Source organism: Papio anubis, chromosome 4, assembly GCF_008728515.1.
Source record: "Papio anubis isolate 15944 chromosome 4, Panubis1.0, whole genome shotgun sequence".
NCBI lineage: Eukaryota > Metazoa > Chordata > Mammalia > Primates > Cercopithecidae > Papio > Papio anubis.
In genome coordinates, this window is record NC_044979.1 from 105,551,542 (window position 1) to 105,570,108 (window position 18,567).

General features: G+C 36.8%; 1 protein-coding gene across 3 annotated transcripts in view; it reads right to left on the minus strand.

The window, feature by feature from the left end:
* Positions 1 to 1,153: 1,153 nt before the first annotated feature.
* The window catches only part of HERPUD2 (HERPUD family member 2), a 54,710-nt gene continuing 37,296 nt past the window's right edge, over positions 1,154 to 18,567 (minus strand). For 2 of the 3 annotated variants that reach the window (XM_009203113.4, XM_031665356.1), the window contains 4 exons: positions 7,170 to 7,292; positions 3,632 to 3,955; positions 2,809 to 2,926; positions 1,154 to 2,348 (listed from right to left, as the gene is read on the minus strand). In XM_009203113.4, coding sequence (XP_009201377.1) covers positions 2,187 to 2,348; positions 2,809 to 2,926; positions 3,632 to 3,955; positions 7,170 to 7,292 — 727 coding nt within the window. In that variant the 3' untranslated portion in view covers positions 1,154 to 2,186. The remainder of the gene's footprint in view (positions 2,349 to 2,808; positions 2,927 to 3,631; positions 3,956 to 7,169; positions 7,293 to 18,567) is intronic. The other variant, XM_021935900.2, reaches the window with a different exon arrangement.

Consider the following 18,567-nt stretch of genomic DNA (forward strand, 5'->3'; position numbering starts at 1 on the left):
CCCAAAGAACTGGCAATTATGCTGAGATCTGATGAGTCATTAGTGCTAGTGAGGCAGAGAAGGAAGAAACTGTGTGTTTGCAGCAAAAAGAATAGCAATTTAAAAAGTCCGGGGCTGGAAGGTGCTGGAGTTAGAGCAGCCCAGCTCAAACAGGAATTAAGGGGCAGCTCAAACTGACAGGAAGCGAGGGCACAACCTTTCAGGATTTTGTAAGCCATGTTCATTATTAGTCTGATTTGTATTCTAGGAATAACAGGATGACACTGAATGATTCTGTGCACATTTTGAAAATCTGATACTTGCTGGAATGGCTATATTCTATTTTAAATTCCCCTACAGTTTCACCAACACTGAATATCATCTTATGAATTTGGTAGTTTTAACTACTAGATACTTTTTTTCATCTTTATTACCCATTTCCTATTGGAGTGCTTTTTTTTCTTCTTTTACTGGATACAAATTTTTTTTTACTGGACTGAATTTAAGACTTCATTTATTACCTTTTCTATTTTTTTCGCTCTAATTATTTGCCTTTAAATTACTTATGTCAAAACATTATATTCTCAGCAATCTTTAAAGACTCTGCCATAAAAGTGTCCTCTGACTCCAATGTTATATATTCACCTATATATTCTTAGTATTCTCATGATTTGGTTGTTCATATTCAATCACGATGTCTTGACATTTATAAATAGAAATCTAACTTTACTTTTCAAATGGTTAACTAACTAGTCATCCCTGATAATTCACTTTTATCATTATAAGTAAACAAATCAGAAAATAATTTATTGATGCTTTCTTAATCTTCTCTGTTATCTAATCATATACATAATTTTTTTTCCTGGGCCAGTACCACACTCATAATTTTATAATGCATTTCATGTGAGATAAAGTTCTCCTGCCCGTATTTCTTTTATTTAGCTATCCCGTAAGAAACTTACTGCCTTCTCATGATACATTAACTTGGCTTTCACAGGGATTTTTAAACAAACTAATGAGGTTTCAGACAATCTAACTAGGAGATATCCATCTGGGATGGAAAGAGGTGTAAATGACTTTTAAGACTTCAGCAACCCTTCCAAACAACTACTAAAATTTATATAATTTTTGCATGTAATGGGTGAAGAGTTTGAACAAATACCCCTTAAAACTGTTTACCATAATTGACTTTTTATTTAAAAAATTACACTGAGCAATTTCCAGCATATCTTTTTTTTATAAAAGTACTGCCTATATCAAACATTTTATATCACGTTAATTCCATTGAAGAGCTGCCTTTTTCTGTTAAGGTACTGATTCCAATTGATGGGATACATGCCCTTAAAATAGAAAGTTTCCATTATTTATTCAAATGTCAAAATTAAGATTATTGAGAAGTTTATTGCTTTATGGCTGGGCAAGATGCTACTAGCACATTTTAGGTAAATAATATTCTTTATTAAAAACTATGAGGTCATTCTGTTTAAAACTTTCAAGATAATTCACAGAAAATAGATATATTTATTCAAATTAAACATTAAAGGGCCAGGCTACTAGCTATAGACATTTACATGTGAAGCAGCTCTTTTTTTTTTTTTTTTTTTTTTTGAGACTGAGTCTCACTCTGTCACCCAGGCTGGAGTGCAGTGACCCAATCTCAGCTCACTGCAACCTCCGCCTCCTGAGTTCAAGCAATCCTCCTGCCTCAGCCTCCCGAGTAGCTGGGATTACAGGCACGTGCCACAACACCCGGCTAATTTTTTTGTATTTTTAGTAGAGACGGGGTTTCGCCATGTTTGCCAGGCTGGTCTCGAACTCCTGACCTCAAGTAATCCACCCGCCTCGGCCTCCCAAAGTGCTGGGATTACAGACGTGAGCCATGGCGCCCGGCCAATGAAGCAGCTCTTTAAAGAAATAAGACATGAAAATAGGTCTGTCCTGGTATACTACACATAATTGAAATGAATAACACCTGGAAGACCAATATTGTTACACTATGTTCTGTTAGGATCTTAAAAAAAAAATTCAGACATTTAGTAGTCCATTTGTGCTTAAAATATTCATATGCATGAGAAGCCTAAAGAAAAAAAAAAACACCTCTGTACATGATGATCAAAAGAAAGTTATAAATTTTTTTGAAATTGCACTGTTATTTAAACCACTTTCCTAAAGTCAGACCCTCCTTGTAGCTGGCACAGTTTTTCAGGTCAATTGGCAACCTGGGGAGGCCCCTCTGGTATTAGTGAAGTAAAGAAGGTGGTGATGAAAGACCAAGCTGAAGCCATTAATCCAGGCCTTTGAACTGCACTGGCATCTTCACCTGCATCTTCTCCACTCTCATCTTCAAGCCCATCATCCATAAGACGCTCCTTTCAAGCAAAACAAGAAACATACTCCTGAGTGATGTGAACGAGCATTAGCTCATAATAGAAGACAGTTAAATTCTTTGTAGAACAAAGGAATATGAAGTGGTACATATGTGGTCATTAGAAATCTTTAAGGCCAAAATTGGTAAATTTCTCAGTGTTCTAGTTTAAAGGGGACAACTGCCAATGCAATACAATAAATTCTTACCATGTGTATAATTTTATTTATTGACTATTTTCAAGAAAAAAAAGTTACTTCTTCCCATTTAGTTATAATATATGACTGATTTGGTATTATATTCTAAGCTCTCCCAAATGAAACCATCACAATTTATGTTAGCTTTCTTTCACATACCATTTCACAAATACTTATGGAACATCCAATCTTCTTTCATCACACTGGTCCCATACAGTGCTGGGAAAATCTCAATAACTTAAGTATACAAAAGCTTCAATCACATACCATTTCTTCAAGTTCCAAGTTGTTTGCATTTTGCCCATCATTGTTAACTTCAGCATTATTGTTGGGAGCCTGCTGATGACCTCCTTCTTGCCTAAAAGGAAACCATCCAGCTTGGTGTCTGTTCAGTAAAATAAAGAGAAAATAAAATAAGTCACAGTTGTTTTTATTTGTAACACTATAAAATGTTATTAGTGTCCTATAAGAGAAAAATGATTAGAACTACAATAAATAAAAAGACCAAATCTCCCACTTCAGGACAGGGAACCACCCTTCTCAAAGCAATGACAGCAAAACAAAACCAACTCAAATCTCTAAGTCTATCATGAACTTCACTGGCTCTATGTTAGTTAATAAAACATATCAGGAATCATAAATCTCTTTTGGTATTTTTCAAAATGAAATACAACTTAGATATCTGTTTGCCCCTTGGAGAGAAGGGAGCAGGGGAAAAACAGTCTACTTATGAAAAAAATCTGGCTTATACCTATAGGACTTACTATTGGTAAGTCTAATGAAAGAGGACAACGTTATGCAGGAGTGCATCATACACTTCTTAAGTTCTAAATAACGGATAGAGTATATCTCACTGAATGAACAATTTTTATAAAATACAGTAAACAAAAAATCCGCTTCTAAATAATTCTGATAAACATTCTCACTCAACAAAACCTGCCCTTGCTTTTGGCATCAAAAACATGCCAGATATCTAAAGTCCAGCATTCAAATTCCTTCACTCAACATTCACAACAGACTACCCTACACCAGATTCTGTGCTGAATAGTTTCAGACATTAAACCACAAAAAGTTAATGAACATCACTCACAAATAAACCAGCAGCATGGCTCCCATTACCATGATAAACCGACTAAAAGAAGAATAGAAGTATACAATGCTAAGGAGAATCGCAGCTCGTGAGAACGTGTACATCCAGTCTAGCCAGTCTCGATTGAAGTCTTCTTCATTTAGTACTGGACCTCCCTGTGCATTCATTTGAACATTCTCATTCATGGGTCGATTTTCTTGGGCCACTAGGTTTGGAGCTGGTGGGGGTTCTTCTCCAGGAACATGTGCCAAATTTAGAGGCTGTGAAGTAGTAGGCTGGGTTGGGTTGACATTTGATGTGGCCTGAGCTGAAACTGCAGCTTGACTGAAATAGTCACCAAAATAAATATTAAAAAGAAAAAAAAAAAACTTTACCATACCATATTTTTTAAAACTTCTTGGGGAGCTATATGTATTTTTCATAAACCTAATATGGAATATCCCAACTCCTGTACCACATTTCTTAGGTAAAAACAAATTCCAATGGAAAAGTGGAGCCAAGGTTGATGGTAGATGTCACACAGGAAAGGATGTTCTCTTAGCCTGGTAGTGTAAGATGACAGGGGAAAGGCAAAAGATGTGAGAGCAGCCATGTTAACCACTACTCTCTCTTTCAATCAATTACCTTATAAGCTAATGAGATGTCCAAACCTTTTCATGAATGCCCCCTTTTGTTATTCTACATGGGATGAATACTCCCAAGCTCACCACCTACCTCTCCCTCAGACCCATGTTTTGAAAGGCTTGTCTAAAAATACATGCTATTATTACATTGTGTGTCTACTGCCAGTGATAAATGATTTGTACTAGTATCCTAAAATCCTAAATACATCTCAGGTAACAACCCTTTCACCCCAATACTGATTTGGAAGAACTCCAACTGGGGACCACTGGTCCTTGTCAAGTTAGAAAGAATTGTGATTCTGAGGTTTGCTTATAATTTGATTGCTTAAAATTTCCCAGTAAAGAATAAATTTCCCAGAAAAGTGATAATATATCTTGGATTTGCTTTAAATTATCCAACAGAAGGAAGAAAGTTGTAAAATAAGACTAACATGAATTGATAAATGTCAAAGCTGGGTGATAGGTACACACAGATTCCTTTTACTACTCTACCTTGTTATGTTTTTAAATTTTTCGACAAGAAGAAGTTAACAATCAAGGGAGCACAGGAAAGTTAAATAAATGGTTCCCAGGCTACAAAATCCTATTTAAGCCAGTATGCTAATATCTTGTATCTGTATAGGGCTTTTTAGTTTAGAAAACACTTCCTACTTCATGAATATTCTGATACACAGGTGAGTTACTTTATTTTCAAGGGGAGAAACTAAGGCTCTGAAGTTAAATGATGCGCATAAGAGTATATGATTTAGCAGCAAGCATAATAAGCTCCTCTTATCTCACATAGTTCTCGTAAGGTTCACAAACGAGACAAGGTGGGGTACAGCATCCAGCAAAGTACTGAGCACAAAGCAGTCACTCAAATGATAACCATTACCATGGCAACATGTAAGGTACGAATATCCTGCCTGGAGCCAAGGGCTTATGAAAGAGAGCCTTAGGATACAAGGTTCATAAAGCAGCTTAGCTTTATGGGGAAAAGTCTGAGGATGTAGACTTCACAGTGGGCAAGAGAATCAGAGGATATCTGGGTGGCTGCGGGAATGACTGACTTAATTATGTGTTAAGAAATGTAACCTGGCAAACCAGGCATGGTGGCTCAGGCCTGTAATCCTGGCACTTTGGGTGGTCGAGGCGGGCGGATGGATCACTTGAGGCCAGGAGTTCAAGATCAGCCTGGCCAGTGTGGCAAACCCCCGTCTCTACTAAAAATACAAAAGTTACCCAGGTGTGGTGGCATACATCTGTAATCTCAGCTCCTGGGAGGCTGAGGCATGAGAATCGCTTGAACCCGGGAGGCAGAGGTTGCAGTGAGCCAAGATTATGCTACTGCACTCCAGCCTAGGCAACAGAGTGAGACTCTGTCAAGGGAGGGAGGGAGGGAGGGAGGGAGGGAGGGAGGGAGGGAGGAAGGAAGGAAGGAAGGAAGGAAGGAAGGAAGGAAGGAAGGAAGGAAGGAAGGAAGGAAGGAAGGAAAAAAAAAAAAAAGTAACCCAGCAGTAGTATAAGGAAATATAGTGAAAAGACTAAAAGGAGAAAGCTATTGAAGTCAAGTGGACTTAGAATGAGAAAAGACCTGGTGAAACATTGGAGGTAGCATATGGGGAAGGACAAAAGCTCTATTAACTCATCTTCATAAAATACTGCTTTCAGGAGTAACAGAAGCCAGAATCAAAGCTGTTTACGGTTAAGAGCTTGGGTAATAAGAAGAGAGCTAGTATCACTGACAAAGAAGTGAGAAAGGAGAAGGCACTTAAGGAACAGAGGAATCGAATTTTAGATGCACTGAATTTGAGGTAAAGGCTCATTCCCCTATGGAAATCTTCCAACAATAAAGCAGAGACACAGGATGAAGCACAGGAGATGAAGAACCAGGATTCATTCACAGAGAGCTAACAACTAAGGCCATACAAAAAAGAAATCCAAGAGAACTACCCCACAACTAAATCCCATCCTCTCTACCGACTATGAGTGCTGAGAAGCACGTAGTAACAAACACATGATGAACTGAGAAAGATATGTTAATAAAATGAGCTATTAAAGGACACAGAAAGGTAAAAAGATACGGAAGACAAAAGAATCACAGAAACAAGGAGAGGAGAACGGTAAAGAGAAGCTAATCAATGTTAAATGAATGCAGAATGAGTTGAGGAGAATGAAGGCTGAGAAACTGTCCTCAATGCTAGGACTGTTCCATGCTGACCAGAATCAAAACGGACTAAATACTGAGAGTCCAGTAAGCATATTAGCCACATTTGAGCCCTACATAAGCTATGGCCTCCCTGACATGATTCTATCCCTTTTTTTTTTTTTTTTTTTTTGAGACAGAGTCTCGCTCTGTCGCCCAGGCTGGAGTGCAGTGGTCAGATCTCAGCTCACTGCAAGCTCCGCCTCCCGGGTTCACGCCATTCTCCTGCCTCAGCCTCCCGAGTAGCTGGGACTACAGGCGCCCGCCACCTCGCCCGGCTAGTTTTTTGTATTTTTTTTAGTAGAGATGGGGTTTCACCGTGTTAGCCAGGATGGTCTTGATCTCCTGACCTCGTGATCCACCCGTCTCGGCCTCCCAAAGTGCTGGGATTACAGGCTTGAGCCACCGCGCCCGGCCCCCTTTTTTTATTTGACTAACTCTTCATGTACATTTGCTGCCTTCCAGTGAAACATTCCTAAGTTTTCTCCTCTTGAATTTATAAAATGTTGTATTAAAGAATCTGAATACTGCTAAATGTAATTAGGGAAGATAGGGAGGAGCCAAGGGCAGGGTTAGCTCATGTGAACTGGAGGTGAACCCTTTTTCCTTTAGTCAAAACAACATTAAATACATAAAAAAATGAAATCCCAAATCAACTTACTTAGGATAAAAAGAAAATAAAGCAAGTAACACAGTGAGTAATTTAAAAAATGAACTCAGATTAACTTACTACTGCATATAATACTGATGAGCATACATCTGTTGCCACCACAGCATCTGCAGTGGGCTAAACGCGGGATACACTGGGAATCCAGGTGGAGCAACTTGCCCAGGAAATTGGTTGTCTACATTTCTGCAAGAAATAAATAATGAGCTCTTTTAATGCTCTAGCAGTTAAAAGTATTATTCTAAATTTTCATTTCTGAACCCCAAGTCAACCATTGACAGAATATATTTAAATCTCACTGAAAAAAAAAAATACTTATTTTCAACTATTCTTCAAATAAGATATGTCTTACATAGGTTGACCCAGGGCCCAACTATAGAGAATAACTAACATTTTAGCCCAGTTTTAAAGGGAAAACAAAGAGAAACACCACAAAATATAGAGCCAATCTGAACATGAAGCCAAAAATACCTTCATTTTAAGTACATTTTCCTTAAGAAACAAAGCCCTAAGATAAATTTCATGACAAAATATTTTGGGGAATGGTGAAATAGACAAATGATATTTTATATTAGTAATAAAATATTATTAAAATACAGCAGTTATGAGCTGTAAAATAAAATAAAAAATGAACATTACAAAACCTGTAAAATATTCTGTAAAGAGACAAGATTAGCAGAACATGTTTACATATACATTCTTAAAGTAGGCTAAAATTTTCTTTTTTCTGTTTTTTTTTTTTGAGACAGAATCTCGCTCTTTCACCCAGGCTGGAGTGTAGTGGCGTGATCTTAGCTCACTGAAATCTCTGCCTCCTGGATTCAAGCAATTCTGCCTCAGTCTCCCAAGTAGCTAGGACTACAGGCATGTGCCACCACGCCCGGCTAATTTTTTTTGTATTTTTAGTAGAGACAGGGTTTCACTGTGTTGGCCAGGCTGGTCTCGAACTCCTGACCTCAGGTGATCCTCCCGCCTTGGCCTCCCAGAGTGGTAGGATTACAGACATGAGCCACTGCACCTGGCCAAATTCTATTAATTCAGTAAAACTTGTAGAAGGTCACATTTAACTTCTCTACAGTTTCCTCACTTCTAAAATGGATCTAATATTAGACTCTTCCTCACAGGATTCTCACCCTGTATTCATGAAATGTTAGCTAGCTTTATTTTTATTCTTTCCCATTCCAACACCGAACACGATGCCAAAGTGTATAATGTGAGGTTTGTAGAAAATCACATATATCAGAACAACTACAGAGATAAACAGGTAAGTAAATGCAGAATTCTTTATGAATTTGCTAAGTCTTCTTCACATTACTTGATTTTTATCTTTAGCTAATACTAGTTTGGTCTATCTGGAGTGAGACAAGAATAATTAAATTCATTAGCTGTAATTTTATATTCTAAAGACTGTTTACACATACAATTGGTAATAATTGATTATAGAAACCTAACTTTAGAAGAGCTTGGGGAGCTAAGCCTGAATAGGCTATACTTAAGGAAACCTGGTGCTAGGTAAGGCATCACCTTCCCCACATATTACCTGAACTTTCCTTATTCTTGATGGAGCTGTGGCAGCCACAGAGGGTCCCATCCTCAAAAGACCCTTCAATCTCCTAATATTATATATATATTATATATACCTTCATATAGGGTCCTGTATAAGGGGGAAAAAACTTCAGCTCTCTTGGACACAGGACAACAGACGACACAGCACCTCCCCACCTAAAAAAAAGCAAACCTCAACCCAGCTATTCCTTTAAAAAGATGTCAGTTAGTGATCAACTCTGGAGAGAAAGCCATACCACTGAGGCAGAGAAGTATTATAAAAACATTCGTTTTATACAATTCAGCATTTACACCAGGGAGCTGATGCATCTCTGCGCAAATCTATAAAACTACCCAAATCAAGTATTACAGCAATATGCTGTATCTAGGTGTATATTTTAAATTTTATTAGTATTCCCCATTATGAAAAAATCCATCCCCTTGAAAGTAAATCTCCACCAATCACTATCATTAATAAGAATGTCAAACAAGTCTGTTACTTCAACTGTAAAATGGGAAGGCCGGACTTTGTCACTGTTTTTAAAGCTCAAGGAAGAAAAAGAAGACACTAACAATTACTTTTTTAAAAAGTCATAGTTTCCCACCTCACCCTCCTGCATGCTGCCCAAAACATATGGAGAATATAAGGTGATTACTGAAAATACGTTGCCAAAATAAACAACCTGCCCAAAGTATTCTTCCCTTTTTCCCTAATAAGTTAGAAAACCACTGGACAATATAATTGCCAAATACATCCTAGACCCAAGATGACACATTATAATTTTCAGTTGTGTTCATTACCCTCAGACAAGATGGTATGCTCCAGAAACAAGGAATAAAAGATCTGATGCTAAATTATAAAGTTATTAATAAAATATATAGGAATAGATACAATGAAACACATTACTTAAGAATTTAATATATTTTAGAGGATGCATCATTAAACAACAAGTTAAAGAGAATTGTTATTTAGTGCTAGGAAAAAAGATTACCAAATTTGTGGGAGAAGGGAGTTTAAAAAGCTTCATCTCATTCTATATATTCAAATAAGAGAGATGAAATAAAGTATTAAGAGTATAACCACAGATAGCCTAGAAGAAACTAGAATTATTTACCAACCCTTTGGAGGAAGGATTTTCCTAACTTAAGTAATAGAAGAAAGCAGAAAAAAAAAAAATCAACCTATTTGACAACAAAATTTAGAGAGAAATGGCTAAGAAATGTAGTTTTACATTTCTTAGAGAAAAAAAAAATCAACCTATTTGACAACAAAATTTAGAGAGAAATGGCTAAGAAATGGCCAATAAATTGTAGTTAATATCTTTTCTATATAAAGAACTGATAGAAACAGATTAATCATTAGGATATCAAATACTAATTAAAGCAAAGATAGCATTTTTAAGTTTATTTGCCAAGGTAGAAAAGATTAAATAAAAATATCCATTATTGGCAAGAGGTACAAGTAAAACCTAACTCTTTGATTGCTAGTGGCAGTATAAATTGGAATAAGCCTTTAAAACACAATTACAAAATTAAAGACCTTTAAAAATCTTTTGCTCTATGGAAAAAAAAATTCTAGCTCATGGATAAGAAGAATCAATATCATTAAAACGGCCATACTATCCAAAGTAATTTGTAGATTCAATGCAATCCCAATGAAACTACCATTGACATTTTTCACAGAACTAGAAAAAACTATTTTAAAATCCATGTGGAACCAAAAAAGAGCCTGAAGAGCCAAGGCAATCCCAGACAAAAGGAACAAAGATGGAGGCATGATGTTACCCGACTTCCAACTACTGCACGGCTACCAAACCAGCACTGTAACTGGTACAAAAACAGACACACAGACCAATGGAACAAAATAGAGAGCCCAGAAATAAGGCTGCACACCTACAACTGTTTGATCTTTTATAAAGCTGACAAAAACAAGCAATGGGAAAACTATTCAATAAATGGTGCTATGATAACTGGCTAGCCATATGCAGAAGACTGAAACTGGACCCACCTTCCTTACATCATAGACAAAAATCAACTCAAGGTGGTTTAAAGACTTACATGTAAAACTGAAAACTATAAAAATCCTGTAAGACAACCTAGGCAATGGGCAAAGATTTCATGACAAAGATGCCAAAAGCAATTGCAACAAAAGCAAAAACTGACAAGTGGGACCTAATTAAACTTAAGAGCTTCTGCATTTAAACAAACACCCTACAGAATGGAAGAAAATATTTGCAAACTATACATCACACAAAGGTCTAATATCTAGCATCTATAAAGAACTTAAACAATTTTAAAATACAAGAAAAACATTTAAAAAGTGAACAAAGGACACAAACACACACTTTTCAAAAGAAGATATACATGTGGCCAACAAGTAAATGGAAAAAAGCTCAACAACACTGATCATTACAGAAATGCAAATCAAAACCATAATGAGATACCATATCACACCAGTCAGAATGACTACGATAAAAAAGTTAAAAAATAACAGATGCTGGCAAGGTTGCAGAGAAAAGGGAACACTTCTACACTGTTGGCGGGAGTGTAAATTAGTTCAACCATTGTGGAAAGCAGAGTGGTGATTCCTCAAAGAGCTAAAAACAGAACTACCATATGACCCAGCAATTCCATTACTGGGTATACACCCAAAGACATATAAATCATTCTACCATAAAGACATATGCACGTGAATGTTCATGCAGCACCATTCACAATAGCAAAGACATAGAATCAACCTAAATGCTCATCAATGACAGATTGGATAAAGAAAAAGTACATATGCACCACGGAACACTACACCGCCATAAAAGAGAATGAGATCATGTCTTCTGCGGGAACATGGGTGGAGCTGGAGGCCATTATCCTCAGGAAACTAACACACGAACAGAAAACCAAATACCGCATGTTCTCACTTATTAGTGGGAGCTAAACGATGAGAACACATGGACACAAAAAGGAGAACAACAGACACTTGGGCCTACTGAGAGTGGCGGGTGGGAAGAGGGAGAGAATCAAAAAAAATTACTGGGTACCAGGCTTAGTACCTGGGTGACAAAATAATCTGTAAAACAAACCTCCATGACACAAGTTTACCTATGTAACAAACCTGAACATGTACCCATGAACCTAAAAGTTTTTTAAAAAGCTTTGCTCTTATGCCCAACTGCCCAAATAATTCTGCTTTTGAAAATTAGCTTATAGAACTATGAAATAAGGAAAAAAACTTCACATCTCTGCCCTTTAATAAAACCTTTATACATACTCCCACTTCCAGCCCACTGTCCTCTAGTAATAGAGAGAAACTGGAGACAGGGACAATCGTTCATTAATTTTTTTAAAAATAGAGAATGTTACAGCACTTACCACCACATTGAAATTGCCTTTTTAACTGCACACCTATGTAGGCATTTACTCTCTGACCTATCCACTTTGGCCCATTCCTACTTTAAGACAGAAATCTACCCTAAATACAGCAAGGCCAAAACATAACAAACACATGAAGGGATGTTTCCACAAAAATATTCATCACAACACTATTTATAACAGCAAAGATTGTAAATAACTCAAATATTTGTCAATATGAGGTTGGATGTCACAGTTTACGCACTGAATGAATTAGTATGCAGCTATAAAAAGGAATGAAGATCTCTCTCTACTATGGAGTGACTTCTTAGACATTTACATGAAATTTTGTTGAAAAACAATGTTAAGAAGAATATGTATAATATTTGTATAAGAATGAGGATATATTTTTATGTGTGTGTATATATACATGTGTGTGTACACACACAAACACACACACACATTTTCATGAATTTTCCACAAAGAAACCAATGGAAAAAAATATATATAATAAAAATAAAATAATAAATTATTATGGAAAGGAAGAGAAAAAGAGGAGTGAAGAAAATGAAAATAAGTCTCTCTGAATGTATCTTGTTTTGACACTGGAACATTAATAATGTTTTATGTAATTAAAAAAAAACAAAACTAAAAAGAAAAAAATAGAAAGCTGGAAAAAAAAAAACTAAAGAAGTTTCAAGTTTAATAGTACAACCATACAGATAATTATTCTACTGACTTCAAAATAATATTTTAACTATCCCTAGTAGGGTAAATACTAAATACAAAAAGAACAATAAAAGTTTTAAATCACACTCAGTGATCTTACAAAAGTGGAAATAGTATTGCTATTTTAAAACTATTTGAAAAACATACGCATATATACATACAGATAAAGCAAATAAGTAATTATGCTAATTCATTAGGGACTAGGATGTTTTAGCATAGAAGATATATAAATACACATACCCAAGATGATTTGTGAAAACTCTTTAACTTTTGGCCGGGGGCAGTGGCTCAAGCCTGTAATCCCAGCACTTTGGGAGGCCGAGATGGGCGGATCACGAGGTCAGGAGATCCAGACCATCCTGGCTAACATGGTGAAACCCCGTCTCTACTAAAAAATACAAAAAACTAGCCGGGCGAGGTGGCGGGCGCCTGTAGTCCCAGCTACTCGGGAGGCTGAGGCAGGAGAATGGCGTAAACCCGGGAGGCGGAGCTTGCAGTGAGCCGAGATCAGGCCACTGCACTCCAGCCTGGGCGACAGAGCGAGACTCCGTCTCCAAAAAAGAAAAAAGAAAAAAACTCTTTAACTTTTAACCTAAATTTGAAATATCGGTATGAACTCAAGATTTTTTTTTTCCTTTTTTCTAAAACATACATAGCACCACCCACCCATGGGAGAATTTCTTTTTAAAAAAAAAGAACAAAAAAGATGAACCTTAATTGAATTTAATCAGGCCCTAGATCTAACTACCAGTTTACAGGCAATATAGGATAAAGAAAAATGCTAAATGACACCATGAGAACTTAGTCAGCTATATTTAGACCACTGTGGAAAATAACACAGAACAACTATAGAAAGAGTATGAAGTAAGAAAAGAAAGGAAGGGGAATTAGATTAGAAAAGCTTTAAGAAACATCAACCTGCCAGGCGCAGTGGCTCATGCCTGTAATCCCAGAACTTTGGGAGCCTGAGGCAGGTGGATCGCTTGAGGTCAGGAGTTTGAGACCAGCCTGGCCAACATGGTGAAATCCCATCTCTACTAAAAATACAAAAATTAGCCAGCGTGGAGATGTGTGCCTGTAGTCCCAGCTACTCAGGAGGCTGAGATAGGAGAATAACTTGAACCCAGGAGGCAGAGGTTCCAGTGAGCCAAGATCGCACGCCTGCACTCTAACCTGGGGGACATAGCGAGGCTCTGTCTCAACAACAACAACAAAAAAGAAACATCAACCAAATACACCATGCCACTCTCTTCAAATACTGATTCAATCTGAACACAAACTGAATACTAGATGATATTGAAGATTTTTTAATTTTGTTGAGTTTTCTAATGGTATTGTGATTAAGATTTTTTTAAAGCCCATAGCTACCATATCTGTTACAAATACACACTGTTTAAAGATATAATTATAAGGTCTAGGTTTTGTTTTAAACTCCAGCCCAAGGATAAAAAAGGAAACAGAAGAGGAATTAGATGAACAATGGTAGTTTGTTGATTGTTGAAGTTAGGTATTAGGTACACTGGGGTTCATTACAGTATCTTCTGTACTTTGTGAATGTTTAAAAAGTATAATAAAGTCTTTAAAAATAAAAAAGCAGTATATAAAAATACTGACTGTTTAACTTAAATATCCATCAGCAAGGACTGGTTCATTAAAGTATAGTAATCTGTATAATAGAATGCTGTGCAATTAATAAGGAATGAGACAGCTGGGCTACCCTGTGGTCACAGCTACTCAGGAGGCTGAGGCAGGAGGACTGCTTGAGCCTGGGAGTTCATGGAAGTCTGGGCAACACAGTGAGACCCCATCTCTAACAAAATTAAAATAAAAACTAAAAAATATATATTATATAAACAAAGAATGGTACAGCTCTTGTGTATTAATGTGGTGCAGTTGTTAATATACTTAGTGAAAAAACAAGATATTGGCTAGTGTGTACAGTAAGTCCTCACTTTCATTGTCAGTAGGTTCTTAGAAACTGTGACTTTAAACAAAACAATGTATAACAGGTCCTTGAATAATGTCATTTTGTTATAACATTAATGAAAAAAAAGTTGGTTTTGCTAATATTGTTTCACTTAAAGTTGCAGTTTCCAAGACCCTATCATGATGTTAAGTGAGGACTTCTTATATAGAAAGTATGCTATTATGTGTTAAAATAAACACACGTACACATGCACGCACATACACATATACTTGTGTAAGCACATTTTATCTCTAGAATAATACAGGGGAAACAGCTAATAATGGTTGCCTCTAAGGAGGGCAAGTGGTATAAGACATAGAAATGAAACTCTTACATACTTTTGTTTCGTTTTGTTTTGAAGATGGTACTACTCATCACATATATTACCTCTTAGAAAATAATTTTAAAAATAAATTACCTATTTAAAAAATAATCTACTGTCTCTCTGACCAGTCTCTGTGTTCCTAAGAACAGAGAATGGGCTTTATACATTATTACTATATCTCTAGCATCTACCACAATAAATATGTATTGAACAACTTCATATGAGCATTACGAAAATATTGAAAATAAAATACTGATTATAAGCAACTATTTAATCTAGTAATTTGTAAATTCAACTTAATTATTCAACATTAAATGAAAACATGTAAGGTTACCAACACAGTAAAAATTTCAACTATATTAAATAAAAACATTTACAAAGTAAAGGATACTGAGCTGGGCATAGTGGTTCAAGCCTATAATCCTAGCTACTTGGGAGGCTGAGATGGGAGGACTGCTTGAAGCCAGAAGTTTGAGACCAGCCTAAGCAACATAACAAGACCCTATCTCTAAAAAAAAAAATTTCAATTAGCTGGGCATGGTGGCACATGTCTGTAGTCCCAGCTACTCAGGAAGCTGAGGCGGGAGGATCACTTGAGCCCAGAAGCTCAAGGCTGCAGTGAGCTATGATGGCACCACCACACTCCAGCCTAGGCGACAGAGCGAGACCCCATCTATTTAAGAAAAGAAAAAGAAAGAAACAAGGAAAGGATACTGGAAGAAAACACAAAATGTTAAATTAATTGTCTTCTTTTTTGGCAAAAAGCAAAATAAAATAGCAGAAACATGGGGAAAATAACTATTTGGAATGTGTAATATGCCTGTCCCCATAGAAAATGTCATATTCTTTATGCAAGGAAAAGTAAGATGATAACCTGGTTTCTCCCTCTGCCCCTAGGAAAGTCACAGTGAGGAAATAGCTGAAATAAACAAGCTGGAGGAAATCACAGCTGGTGGCAGAAGTTCTGACAGCTTTTTTTTTTTCTTTTCAGATAGGCTATACTAGTTAGCACTGTAGGATAATAACTAAACACAAAAAAAGGAGCAAGGCAAATTCACTGAAACCCATAAAACTGGTGGAGTACTATAGAAATTATAAAGAATAAACAAGAAGTAGAAAGACTGTTATTCGCAATTATATACTTGAAAGCTATACCAAAAGACACTCTTTGTAGGTTTTAAAAAGTTAAAATTACAGAGGAGAGGAGATTAAAGGAACTGGAAACTTCAGGAACAAACTTTCATAGGAAACTCGTCAAATTATCCTTGCTTCCCCCACCACTCCATACAAGCGATCAAGCAGCAACCTCATGGAATCCCACTGTGTTCCCAGAAGCCTCCTTTTCAAGACTCTGCACTTGCTTTGTTCTCCCTATTAACACCCTTAAAGACAGCTCAAACGTTATCACCTCTGAAGCCCTTTCAACTCCTCCAAGCAGAGATAGTCCTCCCTCCTCCAGGCTCCCCCAGCATTTTTTTCAAGGCCATGACAGCCCATCAGCAGATGGTAATTCATTTGCCTATCTGACCTACTTCCAGTGAGAAACTACAGAATTCATTTTCCTCTCCTGAGTGCCTAGCACAAAGCAGATTCTAAAGTAAATATTTACTGAATGAAGTCACAGGGTCTTCATGCAAATAGATTTGCTCACACAGTCACTAATACTTAAAATCTGACTGGTAGATCTGACAAGAAAAAAGTTTTGAATTGTGGTTGGAGGTGGGACACCACCATTACGAATAAAGTTAAAATACAAATGATAACCTAGGAAAAAATAGTGAAACAAATGATAGACAAAATAGTCACTTCGGCAATGCTGTTAAGAATATAGACCTCCAAGTTAAAAATGGATTTGAATTCTAGTTCTGCTACTGTGAACTTAGGCAAGCTGCATAACCTTTAAGTCTCATTCTCCTCATCCATAAGCAGCAGATAACAGTGCTGAGACCAGAGTTTGTATAAAATATGGTGAAGGCAGGCACATATAGGTGCTTAATACAATGCCTAACTTCTACTAATGCTCAGTAAGTATTAGTTATTAATATCCTTTTGGATAAAGTGTGGTAAATGAATTTTTAAAGATACCACCACACCAACAAATAAGAAACTCACAAATAAAACATAAAGAATGCCTCTTTATCATGTCTCAGATTAAAACATGGACATTCCAACTTATCACTTTAGCAAGTACATATCTGTACAAGTAAAGATACTCAGGATCTTTAACATTACTGAGAAAGTAAACTAGTACAACTTTACTGCAATTTTGCAAAAGTCTTTAAGGGCTTCAAAAAGTCTTAAGAACACTTTGAACACTTAAGAAGACTTAAAGGTTATGCAGCTTGCCTAAGTTCACAGTAGCAGAACACTCAGGAATTCCCCTTCTCACAATTTATCCTAAAATAATAACTGCTAATATGTAAGCACACATATTTAAGAATGCTGATTATGGTAATATTTCTTGGGAAAAAAGACTGACCCAAATGTTTATGGTAAAAGATTGCCCCAATTCTTCAGTCTTCTATAACAGGATTATACATGCATACTATCTGCCACACAGTGGCAAAACTGGTTTACGCTGGCTCATCTAGCTCATAACAGCACACTGCTGAGCCATGATGGGAGTATTTACACCATAGAAATCAGCAAATGCTACAAATCTAGTGCTTTATTTCCCTCACCCCCCAAAGCCAGCTGGTAAGCATTTACCAGCACAGCACCGGATGTAATTTTGCAATACTTCCCCCTCTAAACGCAGCTGAGCTGTTGAGAGTGGTCACGTGATTGCTTTGGCCAATGTAGTATTAGTAAATGTGACAGGCAGAAGACTTCAAATGTGCTCAGACATTAGCTTGCCCTCTTGTTTTCCTGTCATTTGCCATAAGAAGAATGTGTGCTAGGAAATGACTGATCTACAGAGAATGAGAAACTTGAAACAGATCTGAACTCAATCTACAACCCAAGGAAGAGCTGTACCAGTGACTAAAAGATCTGTGAGCAAGAAAAATAAAATGTATTGTAAGCCACTGAGATTCTGAGGTTATCATGCAGCAAAACTAATACATTCTCCATCAATATATGTGTGAACAAATTAGTAAATCTACATAAAGAAAAATCATACAGACTTTAAATGTTGTAGATTTACGGCCAGGTGCAGTGGCTCATGCCTGTAATCCCAGCACTTTGGGAGGCCGAGATGGGCGGATCACGAGGTCAGGAGATCAAGACCATCCTGGCTAACACGGTGAAACCCCATCTCTACTAAAAACACAAAAAATTAATCGGGCGTGGTGGCGGGTGCCTGTAGTCCCAGCTACTCAGGAGGCTGAGGCAGGAGAATGGCATGAACCCGGGAGGCGGAGCTTGCAGTGAGCTGAGATCTTGTCACTGCACTCCAGCCTGGGTGACAGAGCGAGACTCCATCCCAGCAAAAAAAAAAAAAAAAAAAAAAAAAAAGTTGTGGATTTATATTTGACCTGGAAATATGTCCAAGCTATATTACTTTTTTTTTAAGTTTACAAAACAAAATAAACAGTATGATGTTTCTATTT